Source organism: Callithrix jacchus, chromosome 6, assembly GCF_049354715.1.
Source record: "Callithrix jacchus isolate 240 chromosome 6, calJac240_pri, whole genome shotgun sequence".
Taxonomy (NCBI): Eukaryota; Metazoa; Chordata; class Mammalia; order Primates; family Cebidae; genus Callithrix; species Callithrix jacchus.
In genome coordinates, this window is record NC_133507.1 from 153,249,299 (window position 1) to 153,264,324 (window position 15,026).

Sequence of the window (15,026 nt, forward strand, 5' to 3'; positions counted from 1 at the left end):
CCATGCTAGAGGAAAAACTTGCTATGTTGACTTACTAGATTTTTTTTTTTTGAGACGGAGTTTTGTTCTTGTTGCCCAGGCTGGAGTGCAATGGCATGATATCCACTTACCGCAGCCCCTGCCTCCTGGGTTCAAGTGATTCTCCTATCTCATCTCAGCCTCCCGAGTAGCTGGGATTACAGGCATACGCCACCATGCCTGGCTGATTTTTTGTATTTTTAGTAGAGACAGGATTTCTCCATGTTGGCCAGGCTAGTCTTGAACTCCTGACCTCAGGTGATCCACCCACCTCAGCCTCCCAAAGTGCTGGGATTACAAGCGTGAGCCACCATGTGCAGCCTAGATTTTTAATATACTGCCTTTCTCTGGGATTTCCAAGGTTTATTACACTAATTGGAATTTGTGTCTCCTGTGCTAACTTTAGACTCTAACCTTATGTAAGATACCACCTTTTCCACTGTACCTCCAAGTCCTCTCCCACAGTTGATTTAGAAGACGACTTGCAGCCAGCTGCTCACAGCCATGAATAATGACGGTTCAGATTTAGTTAATGTATAGTTGATTTTGGCTCTCTGCCTAATCCCAGCCTAAATTTTTGTGGGACTATGCCTTTAAAAAAATTTTGGTTTTAGCATTTTCCTTCCGTGATTGAGCTTCAGTGATATATAATCTTTTTTTTTGAAAGGACAGAGTTTTGTTCTTGTTGCCTAGGCTGGAGTGCAGTGGCTTGATCTTGGCTCACTGCAACCTCCACCTCCTGGGTTCAAGCGATTCTCCTGCCTCAGTCTCCCGAAGATCTGGGATTACGGGCATGCACCACCATGCCCAACTAATTTTTAGTAGAGATGAGATTTCACCATGTTAGTCAGGCTGGTAGTAAACTCGTGACCTCAGATTATCTGCCTGCCTTGGCCTCCCAAAGTGCTGGGATTACAGGCATGAGCCATGATGCCTGGCCAAGATATATATATAGATAGATATCTATATATCTATATATATAATTATTATTAACTACTTATTACTTTATTTTTTAACTCAAAACTTTTTTTAAATTGAGACAGGGTCTCACCATGTTGCCTAGGCTGGTCTCAAACCCCTGACCTCAAGCAGTCCTCCCATTTTAGCCTCCCATAGTGTTGGGATTACAGGTGTGAACCACTGCACTTGGTCTGTTTTGTTCTTGGATTGCGATTTCAGTTGCTGAAATCATTTTATCTGATATAATGACACTCTGATTCTCAGCCTAGCATTTCAGGTGGGAGGCCTATTTTGTTGGGAAATGAGGACCTGGCCTTTTTTCATGTCCTGATTGTGGACTTCTCAAGTATAGTAAAGAAGTAGCAGTGACCCTTTTCCTCATTTCTGTAACCTGTCATTGTAAGTCCACCTACCGCCCATGGATATCATGCCTTTAGCCATAGAAAACCCTTCTAGGTATATTTGCTCTCTGCTCTGTATATATTTTCCTCGTGTCTGTTTCTACAGATGTGATCACTGTGTTAATTTCCAAACCAGTAGTGATATGGCAGAGGATTTGCAGAAAACTCTGGAGTCTTGGAGTCATGCAGAATGTTGGTACAGCCCAATAAAGAACTATTGTTGGGAATTCATAGTGGTTCTAAGTGTCTGAGAAAACAGATGCAAACTTCAGGATGACCTCTGAGCTGGCAGTCCCCGTTGGCCACCTATCGGTAGATGTGCTGGCCCGCAGGTTTTTTGTTTGTTTTTGCACTTTGTTGTTTGTAGCCAGTTCTCTCCAGTGTCTGGGATCTATTGGAGATTATGGTGATCTGGCAAAATCTGAAAGCTTCCTGAAGGTAGCAGAGTGGCATATACTGAGTAGTTCCCTTTCTCTCCATTGGTAGAAGTTTTTAGGATCTCTACAAGTATGCCACAGCATGTGAAATCTGAAGGCTGGGTGAAGCCAAGGAGGTAGAGAACCAGGAGGTTGCTTTCTTAGATGTTGGTGGGTCTTCTAGGTCTCATCGTTCATTATCCATCCCTGTTGTCCTAGCCATTAGTAATTACCACTAGCCTGCAGTACCCGAGCCTAGAGACAGCTGTTGGCTATGTGGGTAATACCTGCATTTTCGATAATGCTTGCCAGATGGTTTTTATAATGATCACATGGCCTTATCTACAGTGTATCCCCTACTCTGTGTTGCTGAAAGACCTGGAGATGCGGAATCTCCGGGAACTAGAAGACCTCATCATTGAGGCTGTCTACACTGACATCATCCAGGGCAAGCTGGACCAGCGAAACCAGCTGCTGGAAGTGGATTTCTGCATTGGCCGTGACATCCGAAAGAAGGATATCAATAATATTGTCAAGACCCTGCATGAATGGTGAGGCTAAAAGAAGGGGGCTATCTAGCATGTCTTTTGTGCCTCTCCTAGCAAAAATGTGATTTCTTGGTGTCAACTGAGAGTTTGGGGTGGGCCTGTGGCTGCCTGGGAGCTGGGGCTTTAGGACAGTGAGCCAGAGAGTGGGGCTACATTTGTGATCACAGCTGGGTGACAACAGGAGTCATTTCAGGCCTCCTGGTGCCTTGGTTGTAAAATAGTTCTTGCCTTAATGCAACTGGGGGCTATTTAAAAGTGGGCCATAAAATGCCCAGGGTTAGCAGGTGGAGCCTATGTATCCTGACTGCGTGAGGCTAGTCCTGCCCTTGCCAAACTCAGACTCAAGTTTACTGAACCAGGAAGGTTAGTGCTTGTAAGAGTCTTTCTTTGTTCTTCTTAATTTTTCTATCCCTGTGGAAGTTAACATGTTTGTAAGATTCTTAGGATTAAAGAACTTAACGTTCAAAATCAGTAGTGTATTGGGCTAGTGTTTGTAAAACACCGTGAGGGACATGGAAAACAAGGAGTGGGTCATTCTAAGTTGGAATACAGACTCATCCATAGAATATCTGATAACTATATTCTGGTATGTAAAAAGCCTTGGGACATTTGGATGTTCTCTGTTTTTATGAAATTTGATATTTGCAAGAGCTGTCACACATTCTTTGAGAATTTACTGTGGAGTGATTTAAATTATTTGGGGCTTATAAAGCCAGATGACGTATGGAGAAGTTTTAGCTCAGTTTTGAAGGAGAGGCAGGGTTATCGTATGCCTGGAGGTGAGGAGAGTGTGTTCCCAGGCAGGCACATGGCATGTTGGAAGCCATGAAGCAGAGCTGGTGAGCTTTGTGCACAGGTTAGGGAGAGATATGGGATCTCTGCTCATCCCTGAGAGAAGTATATCCAGAGAGGAGCAGCACCACTTTGACTTCCTGGGGTCTGATGGCCCCAAGTCTCCCTCATTTAAGCTACTCTACCTCAGGACAAGTGTTGCTCACCCCTCACCCCAAGTTCTGTCCCAGGTGTGGCCCCAAACACCACCTCGGTACAACATCTGACACAGGTGGAAGTTTTCAGTAGGTTCCGAAACTGGGAATAAAGGAGAAATAAGCTTAGAAATACCCCATCACAAAATGGTCTAGCACACAAAATCTGGTTTCTGAACCTGCCAACGTTGGCTGTCCTGTTCTGTTTTTGAAATGACTGACACAGTTTTTCATGTCCATAGTTTGCTTTCCAGTTTCTAAGTCACCAATATGTTTGACATAGAGGTGCCACACTAACGGGTTACCGCAGTATGTTTACTGGTAGAGATGCTTACAACTCATGTTGAGGCACTGGTGGTAGATGGAAACAAAATTGATTTGCTGAGGGGTACCACACATATGGCAAAATGTTCACAGCTGTTGGATCTTAAGTGGAGGTATGGGGATATTCATTGTATTCTTTCAACTTTTTTGTTTTTAAAAAAGTTAATAGTGAGGAAAATAAAATAGGAGGAAGGGTATGGCAATTAGGAAATAACTTAAACTTCTGAGAAAAGGAGGAATCTTCAAAATAGGATACTTTTAGAAAATCTTTTTTTTTCTGTTGAGAAAAGGATTACTCAATGCCATCTGTAAAATCTATCCTACCTTCTTTTTTCATTTTTATTTTTTTTGGAGACAGAGTCACCTAAGCTGGAGTGCAGTGGTGTGGTCTCGGCTCACTGCAACCTTCACTTCCTAGGTTCAAGATACTCTCCCGCCTTAGCCTTTCAAGTAGCTGGGACTATAGGTGTGTGCCGTCACACCCAGCTAATTTTTGTATTTTTAGTAGAAACGGGGTTTCACTGTGTTGGCTAGGCTGGTCTCGAACTCCTGACCTTGTTATCCACCCTCCTTTCCCCCTCCCCCGCAAAGTGCTAGGGTTGCAGACGTGAGCCACCACAGCCAGCCTATCCTACTTTCTTTAATCTTAGGTGCTACAAAACCATCTTCCATGAAATACAGAGTTGAAAATTAAAGCTGTATTCTAAGAAACTAGCCCTAGACTACCATATTTGTCTCCTTATGTCCTGCAGTAGGTATTTAGAAGTGCTTGTCTTTTGGAAGGAAGGAATGGGCAAGAGATGTTGGTAGAAGGATTATTAAAGGAGATCCCTGTAAGACTCTGGGGAGAGCTGTTGGGGAGGAAGATGTCAGAGGCTGGAAGAGACTTCCCAGGCCTTTCTGCAGCTCAGGGCTGGTTTTCTCTATTGTAGGTGTGACGGCTGTGAAGCAGTTCTGCTGGGCATCGAGCAGCAAGTTCTGAGAGCCAACCAGTACAAAGAGAACCACAACCGAACTCAGCAGCAGGTAGAAGCAGAGGTAAGGAAGGAAAGGAACGTTTGTTCCTCTCTCCAGGGCATGCCTGTTGATTCCTTTGCAGTGTTTATGTTTTTGTTTTGCGAATCTTGGTGTAAATGAAATAAGCAGTCACCAAGAAATGGGCCTGGGCTAGGTGCTGGGGTATAGGGATGAGTGTGACACAGCTCCTGCTCTTGGTGTTCTGTCTCTTCTGATTCCTGGTCAGCATAGGGTGATTGATCAGGCTTGGAGAACAGAGAATGTTGTAGTTTCATTACACATGTACTTTGCAGCTGTAGAGCAAAAGAAAATGAGTTTAGGGATGGATCTTAAAAATGGGTAAGATGGTGATAAGTTACCAGGTGGCATGGAGGGAGGGGTACAGCTGGTCAGGGCCATGTGGGGCTTCAAGGCCCTGGGAATGTTCTGCTGCTTAAGTTGCATGGTGGGCACATAGTGTTCATTTTATTCTTTTTATCTAAACTATACATATAATAAACTTGTGAAATGCATGACATGTTTCATACGGAAAGAAGAAAGGGATAAAATTTGACAGATGAGCTACAAGTGAAGTTAAAAGGATGTAAAATGAAGTTTTATTGACACCTGGTTGTTGAGGAAACTTTTAGTCTCTTGGACAGATGTAGGCCCCAGCCTTTGTGTTATGAGCATTTGTGTACTTGTAGTCTGATACATGACGTGACCTCACTTCAGAATTTATCTGGAGCCCTTAACATCAGAAGCACTGATCTTCCTTAGCATTGGAAGTTCTTTTCTATGGTGGATGGGATTTGAAGTGTTAATGATACTTAATGAATTTTGAAAATCAGGTGTCTAAGATTGTGGCAGAGTAGGGCCCAGAATTCTAGCTAAGAAGCATAAGAAATGCTTATGGAGGCCGGGCGAGGTGGCTCAAGCCTGTAATCCCAGCACTTTGGGAGGCCGAGGCGGGTGGATCACGAGGTCAACAGATCGAGACCATCCTGGTCAACATGGTGAAACCCCGTCTCTACTAAAAATTACAAAAAGTTAGCTGGGCACGGTGGCGCGTGCCTGTAATCCCAGCTACTCAGGAGGCTGAGGCAGGAGAATTGCCTGAACCCAGGGGGCGGAGGTTGCGGTGAGCCGAGATTGCGCCATTGCACTCCAGCCTGGGTAACAAGAGCGAAACTCCGTCTCAAAAAAAAAAAAAAAAGAAATGAGTAGATGGTGCCTTTCAAAGGGGGGATTTGTGAAATTTGGAGTGATTCCCTATACTATTATATGTACTCCTTGAAAATAAAACCTGTTTCCTATTTGTAAGATAAGCTTCTTATCCCATGCCTAACCCATAGTAGATACTCAAATGTTGAACTGAATATTTCTGGCACATCATAGAAGTGTGTGAGTGGTCTGCTGAACTCTGCTTTTCATGAACTTGAGCTAATTTTTTTGAATACACTCACACTGCCCTATATACATATACTCTGTGGATGTTCAATTCATAGACCATTTCCAGTCCTCCTTCTAGCCATGGAAGTATGAGCTGGGTACAGTGGCTCACACCTGTAATCCTAACACTTTCGAGAGCTGAGGAGGAAGGGGTTCGAGACGAGCCTGGGCAAGGAAGTACGCACTATAATTAACACTAGCCAAAAGCAAAGACAGTTAGGAAAATAAGCCTGCTGCTTTTCTAATAAGCTGTGCAACCACCTTCATGATAGTGGCCTCATCTCTAGCTTGGGATTGAGGTCTGAACAAAGTAGGAAGGGCTCACCACTCTCTCCTTTCATTAATTCTTCCCGATAAATTAAACTCTGGACAAAATGAGGTTGGGAGGCTAACCGCACCACCTGATCTTTGGCATTGAGGTCATTAACAAAGATGAATGATACTAGTTTTAGAATTTTGAACTATTCAAGTTTATTTACATGATAAATAGCATCAGACAAAAGAAAGCCAGGTGTCCACAGAGCTGTTGTAGACACCTGACTAAAGTCTGAGTTACACTGCGTAGTTACACAACAGTGTAGACTTTTTAAATTTTGGTTATTTAAACAGAGAGGGCGAGTGTGTGCACTAGCACACAGGGTTTTATTAAATTTGCCAGTGGTTGGAAGACACTAGCAGAGCCCGATGCTGCCAGCAGGTGGCAATAAGGATTTACATTTGAGAAAGAAATCTGAGGAAAAGGCCAAGGCCGCCTCCACCACCAATGTATTGATGTAATAGTCTTCTAGAAAATCTGGAACAGACCAATATGGTCTGTTCCCTGAGCATGGCCAAAGCTTAGAGCCTTGTCAGTTTTTCCATTCAGTAAATGCATGCTCTGGCTGCTAAGTGTTGGAGGCTGCTTGCCCCCTGCTTGAGGCACACAGAAGGTACTCACCAAATAGCTACTGGCTTGAAAGAAAAAGAAATCTACAACCAACCAAGGTGATTCTGTCATATTCTTTTTGTATTTATGAGTCTTTTACCATTGGCCTAACTTTTAAAAGCTATTTTGTCAACTGATTGGTGAGCTTTTCTTTATTTGTCCTTAAATTAGATTGCTTGTTTTCAGAGAGAAAAACATGATGTCCCCCTCCTGAATCTTATAAAAACAGCTTTCTTCTGGTGAGTTGTAGCTTTAAGAGCCCTCCTTCTTAATGAAGTCAGCCCTATCACAGACTGCCGAAGTGGAAATAACACATATTAGTTCCTAGTTCCAGCATACCTGGAGGAACATTATGAGCTGTTTCATTATCTCTGAGGAAGCACTGTGGTGAGGAGGTAATACTCAGAGCATTACAAAACACTTGCACATTTAAATTTGATTTTGGAAAGTATTTCCTTTTTTCTGTTGTTGTTGAGACAGGGTCTCACTCTGTCACCTAGGCTGGTGTGCATGGAGTACAGTGGTGCAAACACAGCTCATTGCACCCTCAGCCTCGTGGGCTCAAGCAGTCTTTCCACCTCAGCCTCCCAAGTTGCTAGGACTACAGGTGCATGCTACCACACCTGGCTGATTTTTTTTTCTTTCTTTTTATGGAGAACTGGGTTTTGCTTTGTTGTTCAGGCTGGTCTTGAGCTCCTAACCTGAAGCTATCCTCCCACCTGTGCCTCCCTATTTGTTGGGATTACAGGTGTGAGCCACCATGCCCAAACCACTTTTCTTTCTTCCTTCCTTCCTTCCTTCCTTCCTTCCTTCCTTCCTTCCTTCCTTCCTTCCTTCCTTCCTTTCCTCCTTTCTTTCCTTCCCTCCCTCCCTCTTTCTTTCCTTTCCTTTCCTTCCTTCCTTCCTTCCTTCTTTCTTTCTTTCTTTCTTTTTCTTCCTTCCTTCCTTTCTTTCTTTCTTTCCTTTCTTGACAGAGTTTCACTCTGCTGCCTAGGCTGGAGTGCAGTGGCATGACCTCGGCTCACTACTGCAACCTCCGCCTCCTGGGTTCAAGCGATTCTCCTGACTAAGCCTCCTAAGTAACTGGGACTATAGGCATGCGCCACTACGCCCAGCTAATTTTTGTATTCTTAGTAGAGACAGTGTTTCACCATGTTGGCCAAGATGGTCTCCATCTCTTGACCTCATGATCTGCCCACCTCAGCCTCCCAAAGTGTTGGGATTACAGGCTTGAGCCACTGCACCCAGCCCCATTTTTCTTTATATTTGGTTGTGCCTATGTCTGATGTTATGTAGAATGTTAATTTATAACTATTGCCACATTTACAAAGTAGGCTATGTTCTAGTCATGTAGGTCCTAAAGTGTAACTGGACAAAGTAAGCTCTGTTTTCCATTATGTAGAAAATCACCTAGGAGTTAGTGACAATCTTGAGGTTTATTGGCATAGCTTTTCCAGCTGCATTGCATTTCCTCTTGTCTGCCTTTGCTTTGCCCCTCAACTGAAGGAAGGTTTTCTGCCCCAGAAATTCTTCTCTCTCCTTTTGCCTAAATATTTAAGGTCTCTGATAGAGCTAGGCTACATTTTTGCTAGCAGTGCAGTCCTACTTTTCTGAGGCTCATGTTTTGAGGAGTCTGTAAGCCAGGCCTCTGAAGGAAGAAACTCATAAGCGACTCTACCAAATTTAGGTAAAAGAAGACAAGTCTGTGGGGATGACATTTGTCGTCAATTGAAGGGTGGCTCTGTGAAAGAGGATTTGGAATTCTTAAAGTCTGCAAGGCCAAAATAAGTTTAATTGATTGACCTGCCTGGGTGGCCAATTCGAAGTCCTAGAAGAAGCTGTCTGCGCTTACCAGCTGCTCAGCTACTGCAAGAAGCTAGTTGACTTGAAGATCCCCTTCCACTTGGAGAGTCTGTCAGTGCTTCGGAAGTCTTGTTCGTGACTTGTGTGTTATAAATGCAGCGGTAAAGCTGACTTCAGCAAAGCGACTCTGTAATGGATCCCAGTGTGAGGACCATGGCACTGCCCCAGCCCAGGCCAGGACTCTGTGGAGGATAAAGGGTTCATTTCCTAGGCTTAGACACACTTGCCCAAGAAGCTCTCTTCTCCTCTGCAGGATGTTTACATTTTGCCTCAAAGTAGTAATGACTGTAGAGGACTTAGATTTGTCGGCAGTCTTATTGGCAGAGCAAGGCGTGTGCTTCTGACACAAGAAGGAGACACAGTGGTGTGGGAGGCCATCGAACAGGGAGAGGCACTGCCAGGCAAGTACAGGCTGAAGCGTGGCAGATCAGCGTGGGCTGCAGCAGTCAGGGCAGGTTGTGTGGACCAGGCACTCAGCTCTCCAGGCAGGATCAGATGGGTGAGCTGGGGAGGAGTGGTGCCCTCCCAGGGTGCATGAAAAACAGAAGGGCAGAGAGGGGATAACTGCTTCCAAGTGTGGTGTGGGGGATGAGTGTGGCTGAGCATGGCTTGAGTGCAGGGCAGGCTTGAGGAGTGGAAGGAAGGCACCCGATCATGGTGTTTCAGAACTAGAGAATAAAACCAAGTTTTTCCCAGGCTAAGTCTTATTTATTTTTATTGCATATCATAGTCATGGAGCACCTAAAACAGCCGATTGAGAGAGCAGTTTCTAAAGGAGAAAATTGCTTGAGGAAGTAAATAGGCATTTGAATGACAGGGGAAGGTGTCCATGCTTCTTTCTGCTTATTTGCTCAAAAACTTTTGACAGGATCTTGAATCTCAAAGCTTTCAAACAGAACTGAGTGACCAGGAGAGAGGAAGGCTGGATTATGGTGGGGGGTGGCAGTAAAGAAATGAAGCAGAGGGTAAGTAAGCCCTTCTGTGACTGCAGAAGAGTGATGCGCAGGCTCCCTCAAGACCAGAGTGAGAACTGTGAGTTCTTGGCTTTGTGAAGGAGAAGCATTGGAAGTGTTGAGCTTTGAAAAGTAATAGAGTAAAACAGAAAAGCCTTTGGGGTCAGTTGAACTGGTCGGTTGCTGAGAGGCTGGCAGCAGAGCACTGCCTTGGTGAATGTGCCACAGGCAGAGTTTGCTCCTTGGCTGGCAGGTCAGGGACTCATCACTCAGCCCAGCCATTGATACTCAGAGTCCAAAGCTAGGCCAAGTCACCTTGGGCCACTCTAAAGAGAGAAATGCTGGTTGTCACTTTTTGATAAGCTGGTAATGACTTTATGCTACAGAAACACAGATACAGCAGATTGAAAATACAGCCATTATTTGGGGATTGAGTAATCCCTTTTTCTTACTCATGTAGGGGTTATGAGATTGTCAGTAAATCTAAGACGTGTTAAATGAAGTAATATAGAAAACTATTTGAAGCATAATCTGATTGTTTAGTAAAAATTGTTACACAAATAACTTGAGGAAGTAAGGCTGAATAGTGTTTATCAGCTAAGATGAAATTAGGAAATTTTTTTGGTTTTGTTTTTTAATTTTTAATAAAGCTATTTTGCCAAATGGGGAAGGTAATTATTTGCTTGGAAAGATACAAGTTTTGGAAATACAATCGTTGAAATAAAAACTTGTTAGTTTTCTGATGTCTTACTTGATTAAAATTTTTTCAGCTTTTGGGGAAAATGTAAAATATATTCCCTCAGGTAATGTTAAATTGCAGGATCTTCTTCGGAAGTCAGAGGTGACTGACATGCAAAGAAATAAAAACTCCCGGGCTAAAGTCACGCGGTTCCCTTTTATGATTTTAATTCATTTTCTTCTGGATATTTAGAAAATATATCAAATTGGAGAAGCCTTGGAATGTTATTTCATAAAGCACTGTTTCCTGAGAATTCAAATTTCTAATTTTTCCTCCAGTGTAATCAAAATATGCCTTAGCTGGGCATAATAGCGTGTGTCTGCAGTCCCAGCTACTTAGGAGGCTGAGGCAGGCAAATTGGTTGAGCTCAGAAGTTTGAGGCCAGCCTAGGCAACATAGCAAGATCCCATTTCAATTAAAAAAGAAAAAGCCTTAAAATAAAACAAATAATATCTGTTTTATCAGAGAAAGAGTGGCAAGCCATTGACTTGCTCCAGATCATTCACTTACCTCACCAGGTGGCTCACTGAATGAGATACACCAAAGCAGCAGTGAGCCGCCAGGAGGGCGAGATGGCTCAGGGTTCCCAGATGGTGTTTTGTGGTCTGGCAGGACACTGGATAAACCCAGAGTTGACACCCCTCCCTATTTATTTAATTGTATATATATATGCATGCACACACACACACACACACACACACACACACACGCTGTGGGTCTTGCTGTTTCACCCAGGCTGGAGCACAGTGGCATGATCATAGCTCACTGCAGCCTCAAACTCCCGGGCTTAAGTGCTCCTCCTGCCTCAACCTCCTGAATAGCTAGGACTACAGGCATATGCCACCTAACTGGGCTAATTGTTTTTCTCTTTTTTGTTGTTGTTGTTGAGATAAGGCCTTACTCTGTCACCTTGGCTGGAGTGCAGTGGTGCAAACATGGCTCACTGCAGCCTCTACTTCCTGGGCTTAAGCAATTCTCCTGCCTCAGCCCCTTGAGTAGCTGGGACTACAGGTACACGCCAACATACCTAGCTTATTCTTTCTTTTTTTTTTTTGAAATACAGGATTCTACTATGTTGCTCAGACTGGTCTTGAAACCTGCTCTTAAGCAATCCTCCTTGCTCAGCCTCCCAGAATGCTAGGAGTATGAGCCACCATGCCCAGACTGCCCTCTGTAATTTCTGTTTAGCCCACATTCCTCTTGTCACTCTCTCTTCAGAAAGGCAACAGTGTTGATTGAGGTTACAGAAGTTTGGGGCATGGCTCTTTCCCCCATCTCAAAATAATGACAACAGAAAACAATTTATGTTTTGTTTTTTGTTTTTTTTTTTTCTTTTTGCGTTGGAGTCTTGCTTTTCTGCACAGGCTGGAGTGCAGTGGTACAGTCTCAGCTCACCGCAACCTCCATCTCCCAGGTTCAAGCGATTCTCCTACCTCAGCCTCTAAAGTAGCTGGGATTACAGGCACGCACCACCACGCTCCGCTAATTTTTATATTTTTAGTAGAGACAGAGTTTCACCATGTTGGTCAGGTTGGTCTTGAACTCCTGACCTTATGATCCACCCACCTCAGTCTCCCAAAGTGCTGGGATTACAGGCATGAGTCACCGTGCCCAGCCAACAATTTCTGATCTAGTTAAATGGATTCCTCAGATGATGGCGATCCTCTAGGAACCCAGTTTTTGTCTCACTCTAATAGCATTGTTTCATCTTTGCATTTGGACTGTCTCTTACTCTCAAGCCCATGATATTCTGACTGTTCAGAACTTAGGACCCCGACAACTCCCTTTCCACTGTGTAGAAAACTGACAGGGTGCCATGGCTCATGCCTGTAATCCCAGCACTTTGGGAGGCTGTTCGAGAACAGCCTGGGCAACATGATGAAACATTGTCTTTCCAGATAATTTTCTAAAAATTAGCCAGGCATGGTGGTGAACACCTGTGGTCCAAGCTACGCAAGAGGCTGAGGTGGGAGGATCACTTAAGCCTGGGCAGTTGAGGCTGCAGTGAGCTATGACTGCGCCATTATACTCCAGCCTGAGCAACAGAGTAAAACTCTGTCTCAAAAAAAAAAAAAATTTGAAAAAACTGTTACTTATCTTCTTCCCTACCACTATCATCCTCTTCCTGCTGTTTCTTCCTCTCAACAAGCGGAGGAACAAAGGTTTGGAATAGTCCCTCTTCAGCAGGCAATGTAGCAGTACTGATTCAAATGGAAAATGTAAATCCACTTTGCTCTGTAAAGCTTACTTCTAGGGTATCTTCCATAGATCTTCACAGAGGTATACAAAGGTAAACATAGAGGGCTGTTCAGCATAGCGCTGAAACTCAAACTAGGAACCGATTCAAAAAACTGGAGAACCTTCATAATAGAGTAGTATTCACATATCACAGAGGATATCTGTTCTGACATGGAAAAATGTTCAAGAACTGCTTAAATATTTTCGAGTCTGTACTTTAAGTGAAAGAAAGGTATACTGCAAATAGTGAAATAGCATTTTGCCAATACTTTTACTACATTTTCTTCATTTCTCACTTAGTTGGCTGAAGTTCATCCTCTACTGTTTATTCAAGAAGGGTTCATGGAGCTGTATTCCCAAAGTTCTTATGAAAACATTTGTGGTTTTATAAATGAATAGCAGCAGAGTGTAGAATTCTTGGGCCCCTCTTTTTTTTCCTGAGGACATTTCAATCACTACTTTGTTTCACTGTTGGTGTTGTGCCTCTTTGCCAAATGGTCCCTTCCACTTGTTTCCACCAGGAGAGCATTAGTCCCACGTTTTTGCTTGCCTCGTTTCCACTTATCTGTAAATAGCCCAGGCTTGTTTCTCTTCATCTGGATTTCTGAAGATAATTTCAGGTTTTCTTGCAGAGGATTTTAGCTTTCTGTCTGAAGTGAAGACATTATAGTGAGAGCAAGATTTAGTGAGTCACATACAGGCTGAGCACACGATTCTCTGTCTCCCCACCAGGTAACCAACATCAAGAAGACACTCAAAGCCACCGCATCCTCTTCGGCTCAGGAGATGGAGCAGCAGCTGGCTGAACGGGAGTGTCCCCCTCACGCTGAGCAGAGGCAGCCCACCAAGAAGATGTCCAAAGTGAAAGGTCTGGTCTCCAGCCGTCACTAGGGCCGGCTGGGGCAGCTGGCACTCACCAGGCCTGGGTCAGGTGCAGAGGGGACACCAAGGACCCATTTCCTCCCCCCTCTACCTGCAGTGAGTTCCAGACCTGCCCGTCCCCTCACCAGCGCCTCCCCACCCTCTTGGTACTGTTCCAGAAAAACTGTTACTCCCCCTCACCCACTCCCTCCTCCCCCAGTTGTTCCTTCAGACTCAGGGGCTCCGCCAATGCCATCCCAACAGGGTCAGACACTGCCCAGCTTCCCTCCAGGAGGTTCTTGTCTCTGTGTAAGGGCTTGTCTCCCTCCCAGTTTTTCTTTTGCTCCATGTCGTTTTGTAAGGCTGGTTACAAGCTGGAGGCAGCTTTAACCAGCCCCTAGGGATGACTGTGAAGGAGGCCCCTCCCCTTGTGAGGAGGAGGTGTTCCTTTCCAGCCCCTCATACCCCAGTCCCCATGATGGTGCAGCGATCTCTAGCCAGGCGTTCAGATGCTCTGCTTTCCCTCTTCTGCCTCATCCCTTGTTGGCAGCTCCAGTTCAGGCCGTGGAGGGATGTGATGCTGGGCTATGTTTACTAAACCCACGGGTTTTCAGCCTCTTAAGTCCAGCTTCGATCTCTAATTAATTGGGAGTGCTGGGTTGACTAACCTCTGGTATCTGAGCACAGACAGAGGGTGCTGTGGGTCTGCTGGGTGGCAGAAGTGGTTCCTTCCGGCTTGGTGTTCTCTCCTGGCCACTATTCCTGCTGCCTCTGACTACTCAGCCTTGTATTTGGTGTGTAACCCCAGCTACCCACTGGGGCTGCCAGCTAATGCTTGCTCTCCTGAGATCTTTAACTCCTCCTGGCTCCACCTGGGTAGGGTTGGTGGCACCGATGCCCCTCTGTCTGCTGAAGGACCTGTTGCTGCTTCCGTCTATCTTTCCACCCCTCCTTGGTGATGACCCAGAGCCCTCTGATGATGGCATTCTCCTGGCAAGAGAAAAGGACTTAACTAGACTTCTGAACTTGAACAGTTTCAGGTTATATTTTAATTTTTTTTTTTGTACAGGTTCTGATTCTAATACATTTCAACATGCTTTTGTTCCCCCTCGTGTCAATATTTGTTATAGACTAATCGCCGGGGATTTTTCACGTGATTGGAGGGCTATGTGTGTGTGTTGTTTAAGGGGAAGGGGTGTGTGTGTGTGTGTGTGTGTCGTTTAAGGGGAAGTGGAGGTCCTGGACTGATATTAAAGTTCATTGAGGAAAAAGCACAATTTACAAAAAAATAAAAGTGTAGATTTAATGTATGTGACTGTGGGGTGTGGGGTTGCATACCTGGTAGA

At 44.5% G+C, this 15,026-nt stretch overlaps 1 protein-coding gene across 9 annotated transcripts in view; it reads left to right on the top strand.

The window, feature by feature from the left end:
* The window catches only part of COPS7B (COP9 signalosome subunit 7B), a 28,212-nt gene extending 13,427 nt beyond the window's left edge, over positions 1-14,785 (top strand). For all 9 annotated transcript variants that reach the window (XM_078328816.1, XM_078328815.1, XM_035306047.3 and 6 more), the window contains 3 exons: positions 2,144-2,346; positions 4,586-4,691; positions 13,552-14,785. In XM_078328816.1, coding sequence (XP_078184942.1) covers positions 2,144-2,346; positions 4,586-4,691; positions 13,552-13,710 — 468 coding nt within the window. In that variant the 3' untranslated portion in view covers positions 13,711-14,785. The remainder of the gene's footprint in view (positions 1-2,143; positions 2,347-4,585; positions 4,692-13,551) is intronic.
* The last annotated feature ends 241 nt before the right edge of the window (positions 14,786-15,026 follow it).